General features: G+C 39.2%; 1 protein-coding gene across 1 annotated transcript; it reads right to left on the bottom strand.

Annotated features, from left to right (window-relative positions):
- Nucleotides 1–3941: 3941 nt before the first annotated feature.
- ADAL (adenosine deaminase like) lies at nt 3942–15042 on the bottom strand. The gene is made up of 7 exons (XM_026648257.1): nt 14975–15042; nt 11436–11566; nt 10741–10801; nt 9599–9686; nt 8370–8451; nt 5352–5478; nt 3942–4034 (listed from the first exon to the last, which is right to left on the bottom strand). Exons 1-7 carry the CDS (start codon nt 15032–15034, stop codon nt 3942–3944), a joined length of 642 nt encoding a protein of 213 aa, XP_026504042.1. The 5' UTR covers nt 15035–15042.
- Nucleotides 15043–15646: the final 604 nt, after the last annotated feature.

Below are 15646 nucleotides of genomic sequence, written 5' to 3'. Positions count from 1 at the left end.
TTGTAAATTAATATCAATATATCTCATCCAAAAATATCATATGCTGAACAAAGAAGGCTGAACAAAGTGAAGGAACAGTTCATTTATAAAAATATATGATGTCTATAAAAACAGCCAGAGTCTTTGTGCTTTATTCTATGTCTCCTACTACACCTGGAGCACCCTCTCCAAACTAATCCATAAAGCTGCTCCTACCACTCCTCCTCAAGACCCACTTCTACCACGATGCCTACAGAGAAGTGACAATGGCTAGACAGAAGGTCTGTGGGGATTGCTGGCACTTATTTCAAAACAATTCTGATGATTCAGAACCCATCAAGTTATTCAGACGTATAACTTATGTAAATGTGTGACCATACAACTGTTATCCTTTCCCCTTCCCTGTTCCGCCCCCGCCCTTCCCCACCCCTCCACCCCCACTTACTAGCTACACCTTGTCTTATATTAGAGTATTTATCTTCAGGACAGGGTCTGTGTCATCCTGTATAACAGTGCCTAGTGCAATGGGGCCCTGACTTCGATTCCGGTCCTTGGCTGCTACCATAATACAAATGATAAATAATAACAATTAGATAAGTGTTGCCAGTTGAAATGTTCAAGTTGGTCATTTAAGGACTAAGTTGGTCCCTGCTCCCTAATCCAGGGTTCTCGTGTGGATTTATGAACCATGCAAGGAAGAGAGGTCCCTAAATTTACCTTACTTAACTTGGCAATTGTGATGTTTTCTAACATGGATGTTTTTATAGATGCCGGCAATGGGAGCTGAGGTGCTTGGCATCTCACGGGATCAGGACTAATTACCTACAGGAGGGGTCCCATATTTTCCTCTGAATGCAACAGAAACATATTTGATATTAGAAGGAAATAATAATTACAAGGAATTACAATTTAAAAATACAAATATAGGGGATAAGATGTTCAAATGTAATGTTCCCTGGTTCATACCAAAACCTATATAGACCCCAAATTTCATGTAAATCAGATTTTTAATCTACTGGGATTTGCTTCTTCAATAAAAATTAGAAGTTGAACAACAAGAATTTTCCTAGATTTTTACTATATATTTCTCCCTAAACAAGGTATCGGATTTCTTATAAGTGAGATGAGAGAAATTCCCTGTCCAGTTGGCTCTTGTATAGATAGTAACAGGTATGTTTCTCTAACTTGGCTCCAGTGACTCAGTTTCCATGTTCTGTATGGTCAGCATCTAAATGTATTCTGTACAATCAAAATGGCTTACACAAAGTACAGTAGGGTGGCCCATGTTGTACCAGTATCCAAAATGGTGTTTGTCACAGGAAGGTACAGTCTGACTTTTGAAGTTTGACGTCATGCAAAGTTCTAAGTGATAAAAGGAAAAACTCTGAATTAAAAGAAAAAAACAAGGATATGTACAGAACCAAAAATATGATCTTTGGGTAGATTAATGTACACATTTCAATCCATAGCTGAATAGTTCAGTGTTACCTGTTTTATTTATTTTTTTAAAATTTGTGGTGATTCACGACGCTTACAATATATTGTATATGCCAGCTAAGAACATATTCAAACACGGGAACAAAATGTTCATGTGTGCGCGCATGAAAATACCTGGATTTATACAGTCAAATGGGTGGTTAGGTGCACAGTTCACTGGTTGTGTGCCCAATTCAGGGTATTTGAAGAACTCGTGCACACATACAGACACCACATGCACTGATCAACTGGTCAAGTATGTTATGTTTTGGTTTTCTACCTTCATCTGAGGCATCCATTATTGGCCACTGCCAGAGGCATGATATCAGACTGGACAGATCAATGCTCCAGTATCACAATTCTTATGTCCCTATGTATTTGAAGCAGATATAAAACTTTGAACAGTCTACACAAATGCCACTAAATCCTTTTACATAGCTTTAAAAGAAATTTCACTACACAAATTACTAAGGTGTAGTTTATTGATATTAACCAGGTGGCAACAGGTGTAAACACATGGCAATTTTGTACTATTTTAATGTTCCAGATCTCTGTTTCCTGTTGTCCTTTTCCCACTATTTGTTGATTCTACACCAAGGACTGGCATTAAACTGCTAAGAAGCACCAATATTGAGAATAGTGTATGAAACAATGTGTGTGTATATTGAAATATATGCATATAAAATACCTAGACATTTAATTAATGGCACTCAGTAAAAATGTTTAAAAATACTCTATGACCAATTTTGTTTTAAATGAAAAGCAGAAGCATTAGTAGAACACCATATGTATCAGTTATTTTCTCACAGTATCCATTTATTTCCACATCACTAATATCTTTCCATATTTATTTCTGGGAGATATAAATCTACTCAGACTTACTGAATCATTTACAAGATACAGTGTATCAAAGCCTGAGGGCTACCAAGCAATTTTCTTATCTTCTTGCTTACCTATAGGTATGTGATTCTGTCTAACAAGCTGCACAAGATCCTCTGAACCTGTTGTAGAGTTGAGAAATGTACCATGTCCAATTCTGTCTGGAGGCAAACCAAGGAGAATTTTGGTCTCCTCTTCTTTATTTGGGATCTAAAACAGAATACACCCCCCACGCACAGAGTCTGTAACGGCACCATAATGCAGCTGAATAATCAAAGTTATACATCAGCCCCAGATCAGATCTGGGTTCTAGGTTTTTTGTATTTGTATATCTTATCAACAAAGAAAATGAGAAATAAGTGTGTGTGTTAATTAGTGTTAATTATTATGCTTTGGAGAAGGAAGAGATGCAGGAACTGGAAGATGGAAGTGCACTCATTGGAAAGCAGATAAAAGGACAGATCACATTAGTTATTTGCACTTCTGAAATACTTTTGATTGGAGGACCTCAATTAGCTTTACAAACCTTAATGAAATAAGCCTCAACTAGGAAGGTTACAATTATCTCCAATGTACAAATGGATAAACTGACTGCAGATCAGAGAAGTTACACAATAAGACAGAGGCAGAAAGAAGAAGGTGAGGCACTTGGAAGTACATTTTCAAAGCACTGCACAAGAGTTCCATGCAAAAAACTCATTAATAATATCAGCCTTCATTTCCTAAAGGCACTATTTCTTTCAGAAATTAGAAGGTTTTCATTATTCATCAGGCCTGCTAAATCAAACTCTAGGTGGATCTTCAATGTTAGAGATCATACTCCAAATTCTCCTCATCTCACATACACAAACAAAGCTAAAGAAGTTGACAGAACTATTCATGTGAGTAAAACAGGTACATAAGATCTACTATATGATATTCCAGATATCATTCAGGTGTGGGGGTAATGGATCAGTCAATGTATGTGTAAACTTCAAATTAATACTTATACTTCTGAAATATATAATACAATAAATTACAGCCAACAGTTCCTCCAGTAATCCTTAATGAGCAAGGCTTAGTCATGCTCTTGAATCAGGGTTTTCCCTATGATACTGAGGTCCTATTTGTTTCCATAATTTAATAAATCATGTAAGGACCTTGCAGATTTTAAGGCAGGGTATGTTATGTTACTGGTATTCCTTCTGTGGTTCTCAACATTTATTGTATTATATCATTTACTGTATTGATCTATCCAAAATTAATACAAAATTCAAAACTGACAATAGCACCATTGAAACATTTCTTGTGACATCAGAAATCACAGGAGTGGGGCCTGCATGGTTCTCTGGTGGACTGTAACATCCCTAGAAAGGTAGGAGAGATTTAGTCAAGGTTTCTTGATTAAGTTGGGTAGGTGGTTGGTTTTTGGTTCTTTTAGGGTTTTTTCCCTTCAAAATACATATATATGCGTGTTTACTTTAAATTTCTCTTTCCTAACCCCATCTCTTCAAAATGCCACAAACTAGCATTACTTCGGCCTAAAAAACTGAAAATCCACAGATGTTACTTTTAGTTACAGTAAGTTTTTATTTAAAGGCGGCTGCAGAAAAAGGTTAGCACAAACATTAAGAATTTACCTCTGAAAGATGCAATGCCAGTTTCAGACCTGCCTTTTTCGCTTCGAAAAGTGGTTCAAAAAAATCTTTGCCATGTCCTGCCTTGAAGAAAAATCCAAACAAAAATGCATGATTAATCAGGAGGTATTTTTTATTAAAACCTTTCCAATTATACAATCATGATGAAGTTTCAGAATATTAATATAATTCATTCAAAAGCAGTTAATTTTAATATTTTTTATTTTGCTATCATAGTGAATCAATATTTTTCACTTCAATTTGAGAACTATATTCTTCAACCTCTTTTCTTTTCTTTATAACAGCAGCATATTAGGTGCTTGTATTTTATGTCTACATGACCCCGCAGTTCAGACTATGGGATGTGAACTGCAATGCACACTGCCATGTTGCACTGTAACCCACCAGTGCTGATGGTGCAAACTAAAAGACACCTACTGCAATTCACACCCCCATAGACCAAACTGTGGGGCCTTGTAAACCAGCTTTAGTTCTCATTTTGTGTCTATTCTCAGTATTACTCAATATGCCTCAACCTCAATCAATCTGATACAATCAGAGCAATGTAGTAGTGGATGCTTTCCTGGGCTCAGAAGTTGCTTTTAAGTTCCCTTTTTTGATAGTTGTGTATCATTTTGTACATTTTAAATTTTTTGTTAGAGACAAGAGATGTTATCTTCACAACATGAATATGAGCAAGACATTTAACCAACAGCCAGCAAGTTTACTAACTATATAATGGAAACAGTGAAACTGACTACAAACTAAGTGCTAATAAATGTACAAGTAAACAGTGAGATAATAAAGAGAAATGTATTTCCCTAATTCTTTTCAGTTCAGCAAATGTTACTAGTAACAACACATCAGTGTGTTTATTTTAGTTGATGGTGTCCTTTACCTAAAGGGCAGTTGTTAAGAACCAAAACAACTTTCTGTCCAATCCCCTCAACTCCTTCATACATTCCGAAGTCAAGTAAAATGACTAAAAATAGGAAGATAGGATTTGCCAGGCAAGAGCCATCATTCCAAGTACTACTTTGACTACTACTACCTGTTCTTCTGTCTTTAGATCGTGTGCCTTCTTTTATGTTTGAAAAACACCTTATACAACATTGTTGGTACTATTTAAAAGAAATTATATAATAATAATAGCAACAACATATTCTGCCTTCAGTGTTGGCCAATATCTGGTACTTCAGATAAAGGCAAAAGCACTCCAAAATGCATCTATACCCATTTATATAATGTTTTAGATGGGGGAAAATAGTCGTTCCTAACCCTTGCCATGAACAGTTAATGCCCCCAAAGGAAAATTATCCAAAGCACTAAGAGTAAAAATAAAATTTGATACTATAATCATTACAACGATAAAAGTATCCATCTTCAAGTAAAGTAACTTACGGTGGGATCACCACTGAGGTCAAGTCCTACCACAATCCCATCGGTGGAAAGGAGGAACTCTTCAGCAAGTTTAACAGTTTGCTTTGCCACGATAGGTCCACCTCTTCTATCTATTGCTATTAAAAACCTAGAATAGAGATGTACATCTTACATTAAATCACCAAACAGGTGATTGACAAAGAAACAATTTATTACCAGCAAAAGCAACACTGCACTCATAACTTAAATAGAAATTGCTTCTTTTGTCACAACTGTTACTGTAAAGCTCTGATGGCAAGTAACAGGGTAATTAGGCATGTATAGAGAAGCACACAACAATACCAGTGCACCGTGTTGTTATCACAGTGGCTAAATGACACATCTCTAATGCTCACATGCATACCCACTTTAATTCCAGCATTACATTCATGGCATCTCCCTTCCAGCCATACTGGCTCCACTCTAGAGGCAAAAATGTAATACTGAAACAAAGGATTGGGCTTATATAGCTGAACATAAGGAGCTGGAACTCAACCCTCACTTGGGATAAACTGATTTTCTTTCAATAATTTTATTAGTATGGTTTGGTTCTTCCTTTTTCATAAAACCAAAACAACTTTTTCCAGGCCCTGGGAAAGGAAAGATCAGGTAAGCTACATCTCCAGAGAAGGACCTCTAAATATTTCTTAAAAAACATACATCATCTCACACAAGACACAGCAAAGAGTTCTCCTGTCCTCTGGACAGGCACCATCCTTCCAACCACTGCCTATACTGGCATCATGTCCCCGTCTGGCTACTAGCCCCTGCACACCAAAGTTCTGACTTTCATATATCAACTCTTTCTCTGAAGCTACTACCAATGCTGTTTTCTGGATTAGCCAGCAAGACCTGCCAGCTCAGACAATTCAGCCCCTCCCTTCCACAAAGATCTTCGAATTTGACCTCTGCAACACCCTACATCTCAGGCACAGGCAGAAGATATTAAAGCCAATCCATAAGGTACTAAGGAACCTCCTAACTGGCTGTACAAAAGCGGACAACTGTGACATAGCAATATACTGTTATGATGTAATGTATACAAATGATACATGTATCTTAATTCACATTTATACCTAGTTCGTTATTATTACACCTCTACTATTAAAAGGTGCAATATATTTTGCCACATAAAACAAAAAAACTTTATGGTCCAAATTTTCAAAGGCAACATGTAGCAAACAGAAAAACATATTTGAATTTTGGAGTGCAAAAAGTTAACTGTGTTCACACATAAGTGACCCTGTGGGGGATGCAATTACCCATTCAGGCTGCACAGTGTGGATTTCTGAAGGTGCACCACTGCAACCCTCTTTGAAAAGGTAGCCCTATATCTTATATAGTTTACAGAAGGCCCACGAAAGAGGTCAAGAACTAAGGACAACTTTTCAGAGCATATTTTAAATCTGTATTATTAGTTTCTTGCAAAAAATAATTTTATAGCTCCCACAGAGGAAAGCCGGATCCCTAACTAGTGGCTGTTTATCTTCTTTGGGTTTCACACCATTTAGTTATCAAGTTTCCGACTTACAAACAATTATGAGAGGTTTTAATAAACTCATTTTGTTATTGGTTCACATCTTTTGACTTTCTCTTTGATTTTTCAATTCTCAAAAACAAGTGAAACTCAGAAGAAAATTGTACATGGTAACCAGTGCTCCTGCATACAGCTACACAGGTGCTGTCTGTGCAATGTGTGCTTTTTTTTCCCTACATCAACTTCACTGGGGTGGGTTGGTCATTTTAAAATAACTTAAACTTCTTTAAAATTGTCCAATATATTTGTAGTTTTTATTTGTTTATGGTTAGTAGTTTTGTGTTTGTTGATTTTTTGTTTGTTTTAAAGAGGAACAAAACTGCCCAAGGTTTGTGCATGATAAAAGTCTGACAGGCCATTTCACGGTAAAAGCAGCTTTCCTAGAGGATCAAAGTAAGCATGTTAGTAAAACAACAGTTCAATGTTCAGTAATTAGCCAAACAAACAGTCAATGGCTGCAGCACTCTCATTGTGATTACTGTATTATTTCAAAGAAAATCATTAAGGGTACGTCTATACCCAGCCGCTAGTTTGGCGGCTGGAAATCGAACTTCTGGGTTCGACTTATTGCGTCTTGTCTGGACACGATAAGTCAAACCAGGAAGTGCTCGCCGTCGACTGCGGTACTCCAGCTAGACGAGAGGAGTACCGCGGAGTCGACGGGGGAGCCTGCCTGCCGCGTGTGGACCGAGGTAAGTTCGAACTAAGGTACTTCGAACTTCAGCTACGTTATTCACGTAGCTGAAGTTGCGTACCTTAGTTCGAATTGGGGGGTAAGTGTAGACCAAGCCTAAAATTCCATAACAGCGGGGAAGACACATATTATATCTATATTGGTGATTATTAGGTTCACTTTTGATAGCTGGTTTAAAATTCAAGTTTATATTATCTGTTAAATTACTAACAGAAACTGTAGTGTCTTTCTAAGGCCTGATCTACACACAGTCATTGTACCAGTATAACTAATTTGGTAGGGGATTGATTTTTTTAACCAAACTAGTTAAATCAGTACAACCCTTCATCTGGATACAGTTATGCAAGTATAATGGTTCCCTATTCCCCTCCCTATATGAGAATAAGCTATACTGGTATAACTACATCAGTACTGGATGGGGGCAGGGAGGGCAGTACTGCTTTAACTATACCTGTATGGTTAAAGTGATACAACTTTTGTGACAGACAGTTCCTTAGTCTGATATTTCCTGAGGGCACCGCTTTTGCTATAAAACATTGCAGAGAATGGAGACTTTAGAAATCTCAGCCAGTTTTGCTCCCTATTTAGTAAAAGGGATAATAAAATACACGTTTCAATATCTAAATTGCTAGGTTTTGCTAGGTTTTAAGTAAAAAATCATCTGATTTCTACACAAATTCTTCCCCAGCATTCATGATCTGTAAACCTGGGCCAAACACCAGGTTCATAAAAAAATCCCAAATCAGAAGTTTTTCACATGTTATTTTACCTGACATCTATATCCAAATCCTCCTCTTTACACTGTTTTATTCCTTCAAGTACAGCTTCCACGTATGTCCTTTTGGTCATGCCTATAAAACACACACACACACAAGCATATGCACACCTGATCTGAGTAGATATAAGTGGACTGATTATAAAAAGTTACGTTTGATAAAATCCCAGACTGACCATGAAAATATTTTTCATTTTAACTTTTCCGCCCATTTTACTCTTTAATCTTATATTTTATTTGCACTTTGGGATGGTAGTTTAATTTTGCATCTTGATTTTATTCTGTGATTTTACATTTTGTATAGGACTGGTTTTACCAACAAATGTAATTTTACTTTGAAGCCCCCCTTTGGATTTTGTTTGCTCTGAGTTTGTGGAGAAAAGAAAAATAACTTTTCACAAGAATCTAACAGTAGGGTTTCCTGATGCACCACTGAAATATTTGTTTAAAAACAATAAAAAGATTAAGAGAAATAAAAAAGAAAATGTAGCAGCTATTACAAGAAACAAAACTATAATAAGGCTATGTCTCCACTACAGCCTATGTCGCCATAATTTAGGTCGCTCCGGGGTACAAATAAAATACCCCCCCAAGGACGTAAGTTACACCAACATAAGCACTTATGTGCACAGCGCTACGTCAGCGGGAGAGCTTCTCCTGCTCGCAGAGGTGGTTTTATTATTCTATTCGAGCTATCTTGTCGGCATAAGAAATAAGACTAAACTGAATAGCCTAAATTTATCGCTGAATAGTGAAGCTATGACAGGAAAGAATTTAGCTCAATGTGTAATTCCCTCCCCCAACCCCCAAATCTTACTAAAGGAAAATTTTATCCACATTATCACTTTCATTATTCAGTTCACTGCAAATAATTTATAACACTGAACATACATATGTGTGTGTATTTTTTTATTTATATTTTTATATAAATATATGGGTTAGGAAAAAATCATTCCTGGAGCAATTCCACTGGCTTCAATGAAATTACAAGAGGAATTTGTCACTATATGAAAGATTTGATAGTGGGACATTCAATGATTTGTTTCTAAATCTGTCACATTTACTGAAACAACTGAATTTCAAAAGTGACTCCAGCAGTTATTTACATGTCAGTCATAATTCATTTGGTACTTTCCAAAACATATTGTTAATATTAACTTTATAATGTGAGAGGTTCTATAATATAATCCGGAATACTAATTAAAAGACAGAACACTTTGTACCAGTGCCATTTTCCTCTCTAGGTGTGCTCCTTAACTCCAGATACTTGACACCATCGGCAGCAAATTCTTTAATAACATCTTTAGTTACCTGGTTAAAAACAGCATATACAATATTTTGAAATGAAAGATTTATAATTTGTTACACTGGATGACTATTAAAGATAAAAACATGTAAGCTTTCAGTGTAAAACATGGAAATATAGTTACATAACATTAATAGGAGTTATTGTCTAAATCCCATGGTGTTTACATCTCTGTCCAGTTTTATCAGGGTATCGAAGCTGCTCTGGCCAATGGGGATTTCAGTGGCAATGTGCTGAAACAGTACATCCCTCCGCTGCCCTACTGATGGCAATGACCTCTTCCTTGGCAATCCTGACCACTTGGAGGGTTGTATTGGCTGCCTGAAACCCCTTCTGGAGAGGGAAGGTTCACAACCCTTTGCACCACTCCGCACCCCGAGATCTGCTGGTGGGAAAGCCTATCTCCCTCTCTGTGCTGGACTCGGAAGTGAACATAGTACAGCTCTAGTAAGGAACTCTGCATATACACTGAGACAAAGAAGAAGTACACCTCTACCCCGATATAACGCGACCCAATATAACACGAATTTGGATATAACGCGGTAACGCAGTGCTCCGGGGGGGCGGGGCTGCGCACTCCAGCGGATCAAAGCAAGTTCTATATAACGCGGTTTCACCTATAACGCAGTAAGATTTTTTGGCTCCCGAGGACAGCGTTATATTGAGGTAGAGGTGTATTAGGAGACTCTGCTAAATTAAAGCATAGGTAAATATGAATGGATATCACATTCATAAGTGATCATCAGTTCAGTCATCTGAGAGCACAGACTGACTTCCAATATTGGTAGCTCACTGCTCTAAAAGGGAAAAAAAACGAAAATGTCAGTTAGGTAGAATCTGGCATTTCTAAATTCTCACTTTTTACAGAAATATTTTTTACATGCCATTGACTAACGTATTACTGAATCTCTGAGCTCAATAATTTACACTCAGCTCAATTTGGCTTTTACACATTGGGCACAGATACAAGTGCAATAACTTTTCATGCTACCTTTGCAAGGAGTTGTTTTTGAAAGAAAAATGCTCTGATTTTTTAAAAGAAAGCCCTGTACAACTTACCATTAATATATCTTCGGTCCTATTGGTAATCCGATGAATGATATTAAACATCTGAAAACATCTATAACAAAAAAGTTAAAAGGCTAAGCATATAAAATTGTGCTAGTGCGATGAGCACTCCCAATTGCAAACCCATGCCTGAATAACATGTATTTACTGGCTTTGCTGCAACACAGACTGAATCATCATAATTGTCCTTTCAGGCTTTAAAAACTATTAATTCAGTAGTGATTAAATGTAGAGCATGTATAGTGTAAAGCATTTACTAAGAATCTTTGTTTTCCTGTGTGTTAAGTTACTGACTATATTCATGTCCAACTAGGAAATCTTGCATGACTGGATTTTCTCTAAAGAGCCCGTGCTCTATGTAAATATTTTCAATCATCTGATTAAAAGGAAAACAAATTAATAAGGAAGATAACAAGGGATACATGTTCCATTTGCACACAAGTAAGAAGTGACTTCCAGATTTAAGAAATGAAAAACTATCTTCCCCTAAGGACATTTTTAAAAAGTAATAATTTTCTTAATGATTTTATGTGAAAATTTGATTAAATTACATAATGCAACCTTCAATTTTAACTATGTTTTCTACACTCACACAGTGCAAGCTTACAGATTCTACTTGTTTCAATGTATTCATAAAGGACTGGGGGGGGGGGCGGGAATTAAGGTTGTAACTTATAGATACTCACTCTTCTAAAGTCCTTTTCTTCCCCTTGTCAATCATTGTCATTCCATTATGGATTTGAAGATATTGTTTCTGAGCCAGAAGTTTCTTCATAGTAACAGAACTGATGGAGCCATTCAAGTGGGCATGGAGCTCCTAAGTTATAAACAAATCAAGAGGAGTGGAGGGTATATTTAATTTCAATTAGATTTCAGGGCTTTTTTTTTCTTTTATATTGTATTGCTATTTTATTAGGAGGTTGAAAAGAAAACATTTCCCTACCAATCCTGTCTCTGCATTTGGCAAATAATGACTTTTTTGACTTGGGTTTCTATATGCCAGTGCCCCAAATGAGATAGTCTTATTTACTTCTCATTGCGAGCATTCGCAGTGGTATCAGCAAGAATATAGGTGCCACTGTGAAGAGTGTTAAAGTCTCGGTTAATTACTGTAGTGGAACACCTTGGGGGTGTAGGGAAAACAAATCTTACTTTTTAAGATTTTAAAAATAATTTAGAACATGAGCACTATTCCTTATTCAATTTTATAACAGGTCAAATCTGGGCCTAAATTCTTTTTAATTAGACCAAAAAAGCAGCATTTTTTTCTACTCAGACATATTCTTTCTTTTCTCATACTCTTAAAAGCACATAAAAGCATAGTGAGCTCTCACTTCCCTCTATAAACAGAAAACAAAATTAGCAATTGAACTGTACTTCTTGCATTTAGAACTCACGACTTGTTCCAGCCTCTCTTGAACCCAGTCATCCTTTACTCAGCCAGGGCTTTGGAGCGGAGCCCAGAGCTGGAGCCCGGAGCAGCTCCGGAGCAGTGGAGCTGCAGGATTTTGCCTGGAGCTGGAGAGGAGCCGGAGCACAGCTCCAAAGCCCTGTCCTCAGCTCCCCACTTCATTAAGCATCGCCCTCATCTCTGTCCCTTCTCACAATCTTGCTGCCCGTCATTTGGAATAGTCTTCTTGTGTCGCTCCATCTTACTTCAAAATGTGTCTGCAAAATACCTAGCTTGTCCCACACATCTTCACTTTCCTGCCCCTCCCCTTTTGGCACCTGCTTTTATTAGAGCAAAAATTGGCAAAATGTTTTCACAAAATGCTTGATTGATAAATATGACGACATTTTTACTACTGCTATAAAACACTTTAAAACAATATCATAATATTAAATGTACAATAAAACAGAAGGGGTGATTGTCAGAAGTGCTGAGCAGCCACAAGTCCAATTAATGGGCGCTCTGGTACTTACCACTTCTGGAAATCAAGTCCAGAAACTCTAATTCTAATAAAAGGCATGGTTGTTCCACATACTATGCAATGAAATGCCTTGCAGAATTCATTATGAGAATCTGCCACCCACAAAAATACAAGACACTTTGCAAGGATGCCTTCGAAACATCTTTTTGCAATGGAAGCATCAAAATGTAGAGAAAGACAGTGTCAATAATATCTGTTTTGATCATGTACCTGTGCCAATTTTAATGAATAAACACTCAAATGGTAGACGTGAAATTTGTTGTATACAACTCCAGAATTGTTGAGCTGATAAGAGTTCCAGGAACGTATAGCAAACAACGATAGCAGGAACGTGCCAGACCACACCCTTTAGAATGCAGCAAAAACTGTTATCAGAAGCAGACTTATAGAGGTGGCCTCAGGAAAAAAAAAAAAAAAAAAAAAAAAAAAAAAAAAGAAATATGTTGAATTGATGTGCTTGCAAAATAAATCTACAGACCTTGAAAAAGAATTGTACGGAGTCAGGCTATACAAAAATTTTAAACATTTTATTGGTGGTTGAAATCAATTGAGTACTTTTGGACAAATAAACATGAGACAAGGGGTTGTATTACAGCTTGTTAGGAAGCCAGGAGCTATTTGCTTGAACCTTTTCCTTGAGAGATGGGCAGAAATTCCTTTTGTTCAAATACACTGCCAATAAAGACCTACAGCTGATCAATTTTGTCCTCATCCTCAAATTGCAATTATGCTTTTAGTAGCTATACAATTCATTCAATCTGTAGGCTGCAATTACAGGTGGTTCCTGTAAAAAGTGTCACAGCACACTATTACTAAAAATGCTTACTTTCTCATTTTACCATACAATTATAAATCAGTTGGAAAATAAATATTGTACTTACATTTCAGTGCATAGTATATAGAGCAATATAAACAAGACATTTTCTGTATGACATTTTAGTTTGTACTGACTTTGCTAGTGCTTTTTAAGTAGGCTGTTGTAAAAGGCTGTTGTGGGGGAGGGATAGCTCAGTGGTTTGAGCATTGGCCTGCTAAACCCAGGGTTGTGAGTTCAATCCTTGAGGGGGCCACTTAGGGATCTGGGGCAAAAATCAGTACTTGGTCCTGCTAGTGAAGGCAGGGGGCTGGACTCAATGACCTTTCAAGGTCCCTTCCAGTTCTAGGAGATGGGATATCTCCATTATTATTATTATTATTATTAAAACTAGGCAAATATCTAGATGAGTAAATGTACCACCCTCTGGAAGACCTCTGCACACCCCCAGGGGTACACACACCCCTGGTTGAGAACCACTGATGCAGAGGGTCCTACGGGGAAAAGGTGAAGGACGGGAACTGCTCACCCAGTAAAAGTGGCAGCAGAAGCGGCTCCACATCAGAGCTGCAATAGTTCACTTGGGTTAAAACACGCAGTGAGCATGGTCGACAGAGACCCCCCTGAGGATGCTGGTGCACAGAGGATATAGCACCATTGCGGGGGCTGAGCTCCTCTTGTCCCACCCCAATTCTGTTGCAACCAGAGGCAAGGAGGGCAGATTTACTCCTACAGGCACAAGAGTTGACAGAGTGAAGCAGACTATATATAGTCTGAATAAAGATGGAAAACACTCACATTGCAGAAGAATTGAATTGTCAATGTGAGTGAGTCTTTTTTTCTTTCTTTCTTAAAGGCAGTACAACTAGCCCCATCTTTAAAGAAAAGTGTTCAGTGCAACGTGACAGCCTAGGTTCGGGGGGGGGGGGGGGGGGGGGGGGGGGAGGGGAAAAAAAAGGGGGGGAAACGATGGAAGCCAAAAAAGGCTGCAGCCCTTAATCTGTCTTCTCGATTGCAATCTCTCTACAGAGCTCCCAGCACAAGAGCCAAAAGGTGCTGGCTGATTTTCTGGGGTGCCTGCGTCTCCTCAAACGTAGGTGCTTTACAAATGAGGAGAGTTTACATGAGCTGGGCTACTGCCCTAGCCACTCTGCGGATGAACTCTCACTGCCCCCCCGAAGAAAGGTGAATTGCAGCCCCAGCCCGGCGTACCATTGAATGCTGTCAAACCCTATTCCCTGCCGGGCAAGTGGGGAGGGACAGAAAAGATGCATAATGCAGAACAGACATCTGGGCTGCTGGGCTCCACTGCACACAGCACAGCGCATTCCCCAGCTAGGGCAGCGAGTGGGCAGTGCTGGAGTGACTCCGGCAGCTGCAGGGAATAACCAGCCCAGCCCCTGGGAACGTGGAGCAAGGGGAGGTGGCCCGGCACCCGGGGGAGGAACGCCCGGCGCTGGGGACCTGACGCCGCTCTCACCACTTTAGGAAGCTCCCTGTAAAAGCGCAGCTGCCGCTCTTGGTCCGCGCCGGACGCCATAGTGTGTCTGCGAGGCACAGGGAAGGACGTCACATGGCAGCGTCACTGCTGCAGACGCCACCGCTCTTCCCCCCGCCCGCGTCGGGCCCCTGGGCAGCGCGCGCATCCCAGCCCTCAGCTGCTTTCCACAAGTGTCCAGCCCCCTCCTCCTCCAGACGGCCGACAGCAGCAGGCTTCTCCCTGCGGCTCCTGCACCTGGGCTGGGGTTGGCTGGGCCTTTGGCACTATGTCGATTTGCTTTGTAGCCAATATACCAGGCACTGGAATTAACTGAGCTCCTCCCCTGAGAGAGGTACAGGCTGCTGGGCATGATTGTTTACATCCCTAACAGGTCTGTGCTACACAACACCCTACTGCTCCATGAGGATGAGGAGACAGATTAGAGCTTAGGGTTACCATATATCCTCTTTTCCCCCGGACATGTCCGGCTTTTCGGCACTCAAACCCCCATCTAGGGGGAATTGCCAAAAAGCCGAATATGTCCGGGAAAATGGCGGCTCTGCTCCTCCCCTGACTCTTCGGCTCTAAGAGCTGAGCTGCCCGAGCGCTATGGGCTTCAGGCAGCCCCCTTGCCTCCGGACCCCAGCCGCCGGCTGGGCACTTCCCCTCCCG

The sequence above is a fragment of the Terrapene carolina genome, unplaced genomic scaffold (genome assembly GCF_002925995.2).
Source record: "Terrapene carolina triunguis isolate 2854851 unplaced genomic scaffold, T_m_triunguis-2.0 Scaffold67, whole genome shotgun sequence".
Lineage (NCBI taxonomy): Eukaryota > Metazoa > Chordata > Testudines > Emydidae > Terrapene > Terrapene triunguis.
Note: the sequence above shows the minus strand (reverse complement) of the source record. Positions and strands in the feature narration are given on the sequence as shown.

Bases quoted from the DNA above. Each gene is read 5' to 3' on its own strand.
- ADAL (XM_026648257.1), bottom strand. From the start codon at position 15,034: ATGGCGTCCGGCGCGGACCAAGAGCGGCAGCTGCGCTTTTACAGGGAG. The intron at 11,567-14,974 runs GTGAGAGCGGCG...TTTATAACTTAG, and splicing joins ACAGGGAGCTTCCTAAAGTG to GAGCTCCATGCCCACTTGAA. The intron at 10,802-11,435 runs GTGAGTATCTAT...TTTTTGTTATAG, and splicing joins AAGAAAAGGACTTTAGAAGA to ATGTTTTCAGATGTTTAATA.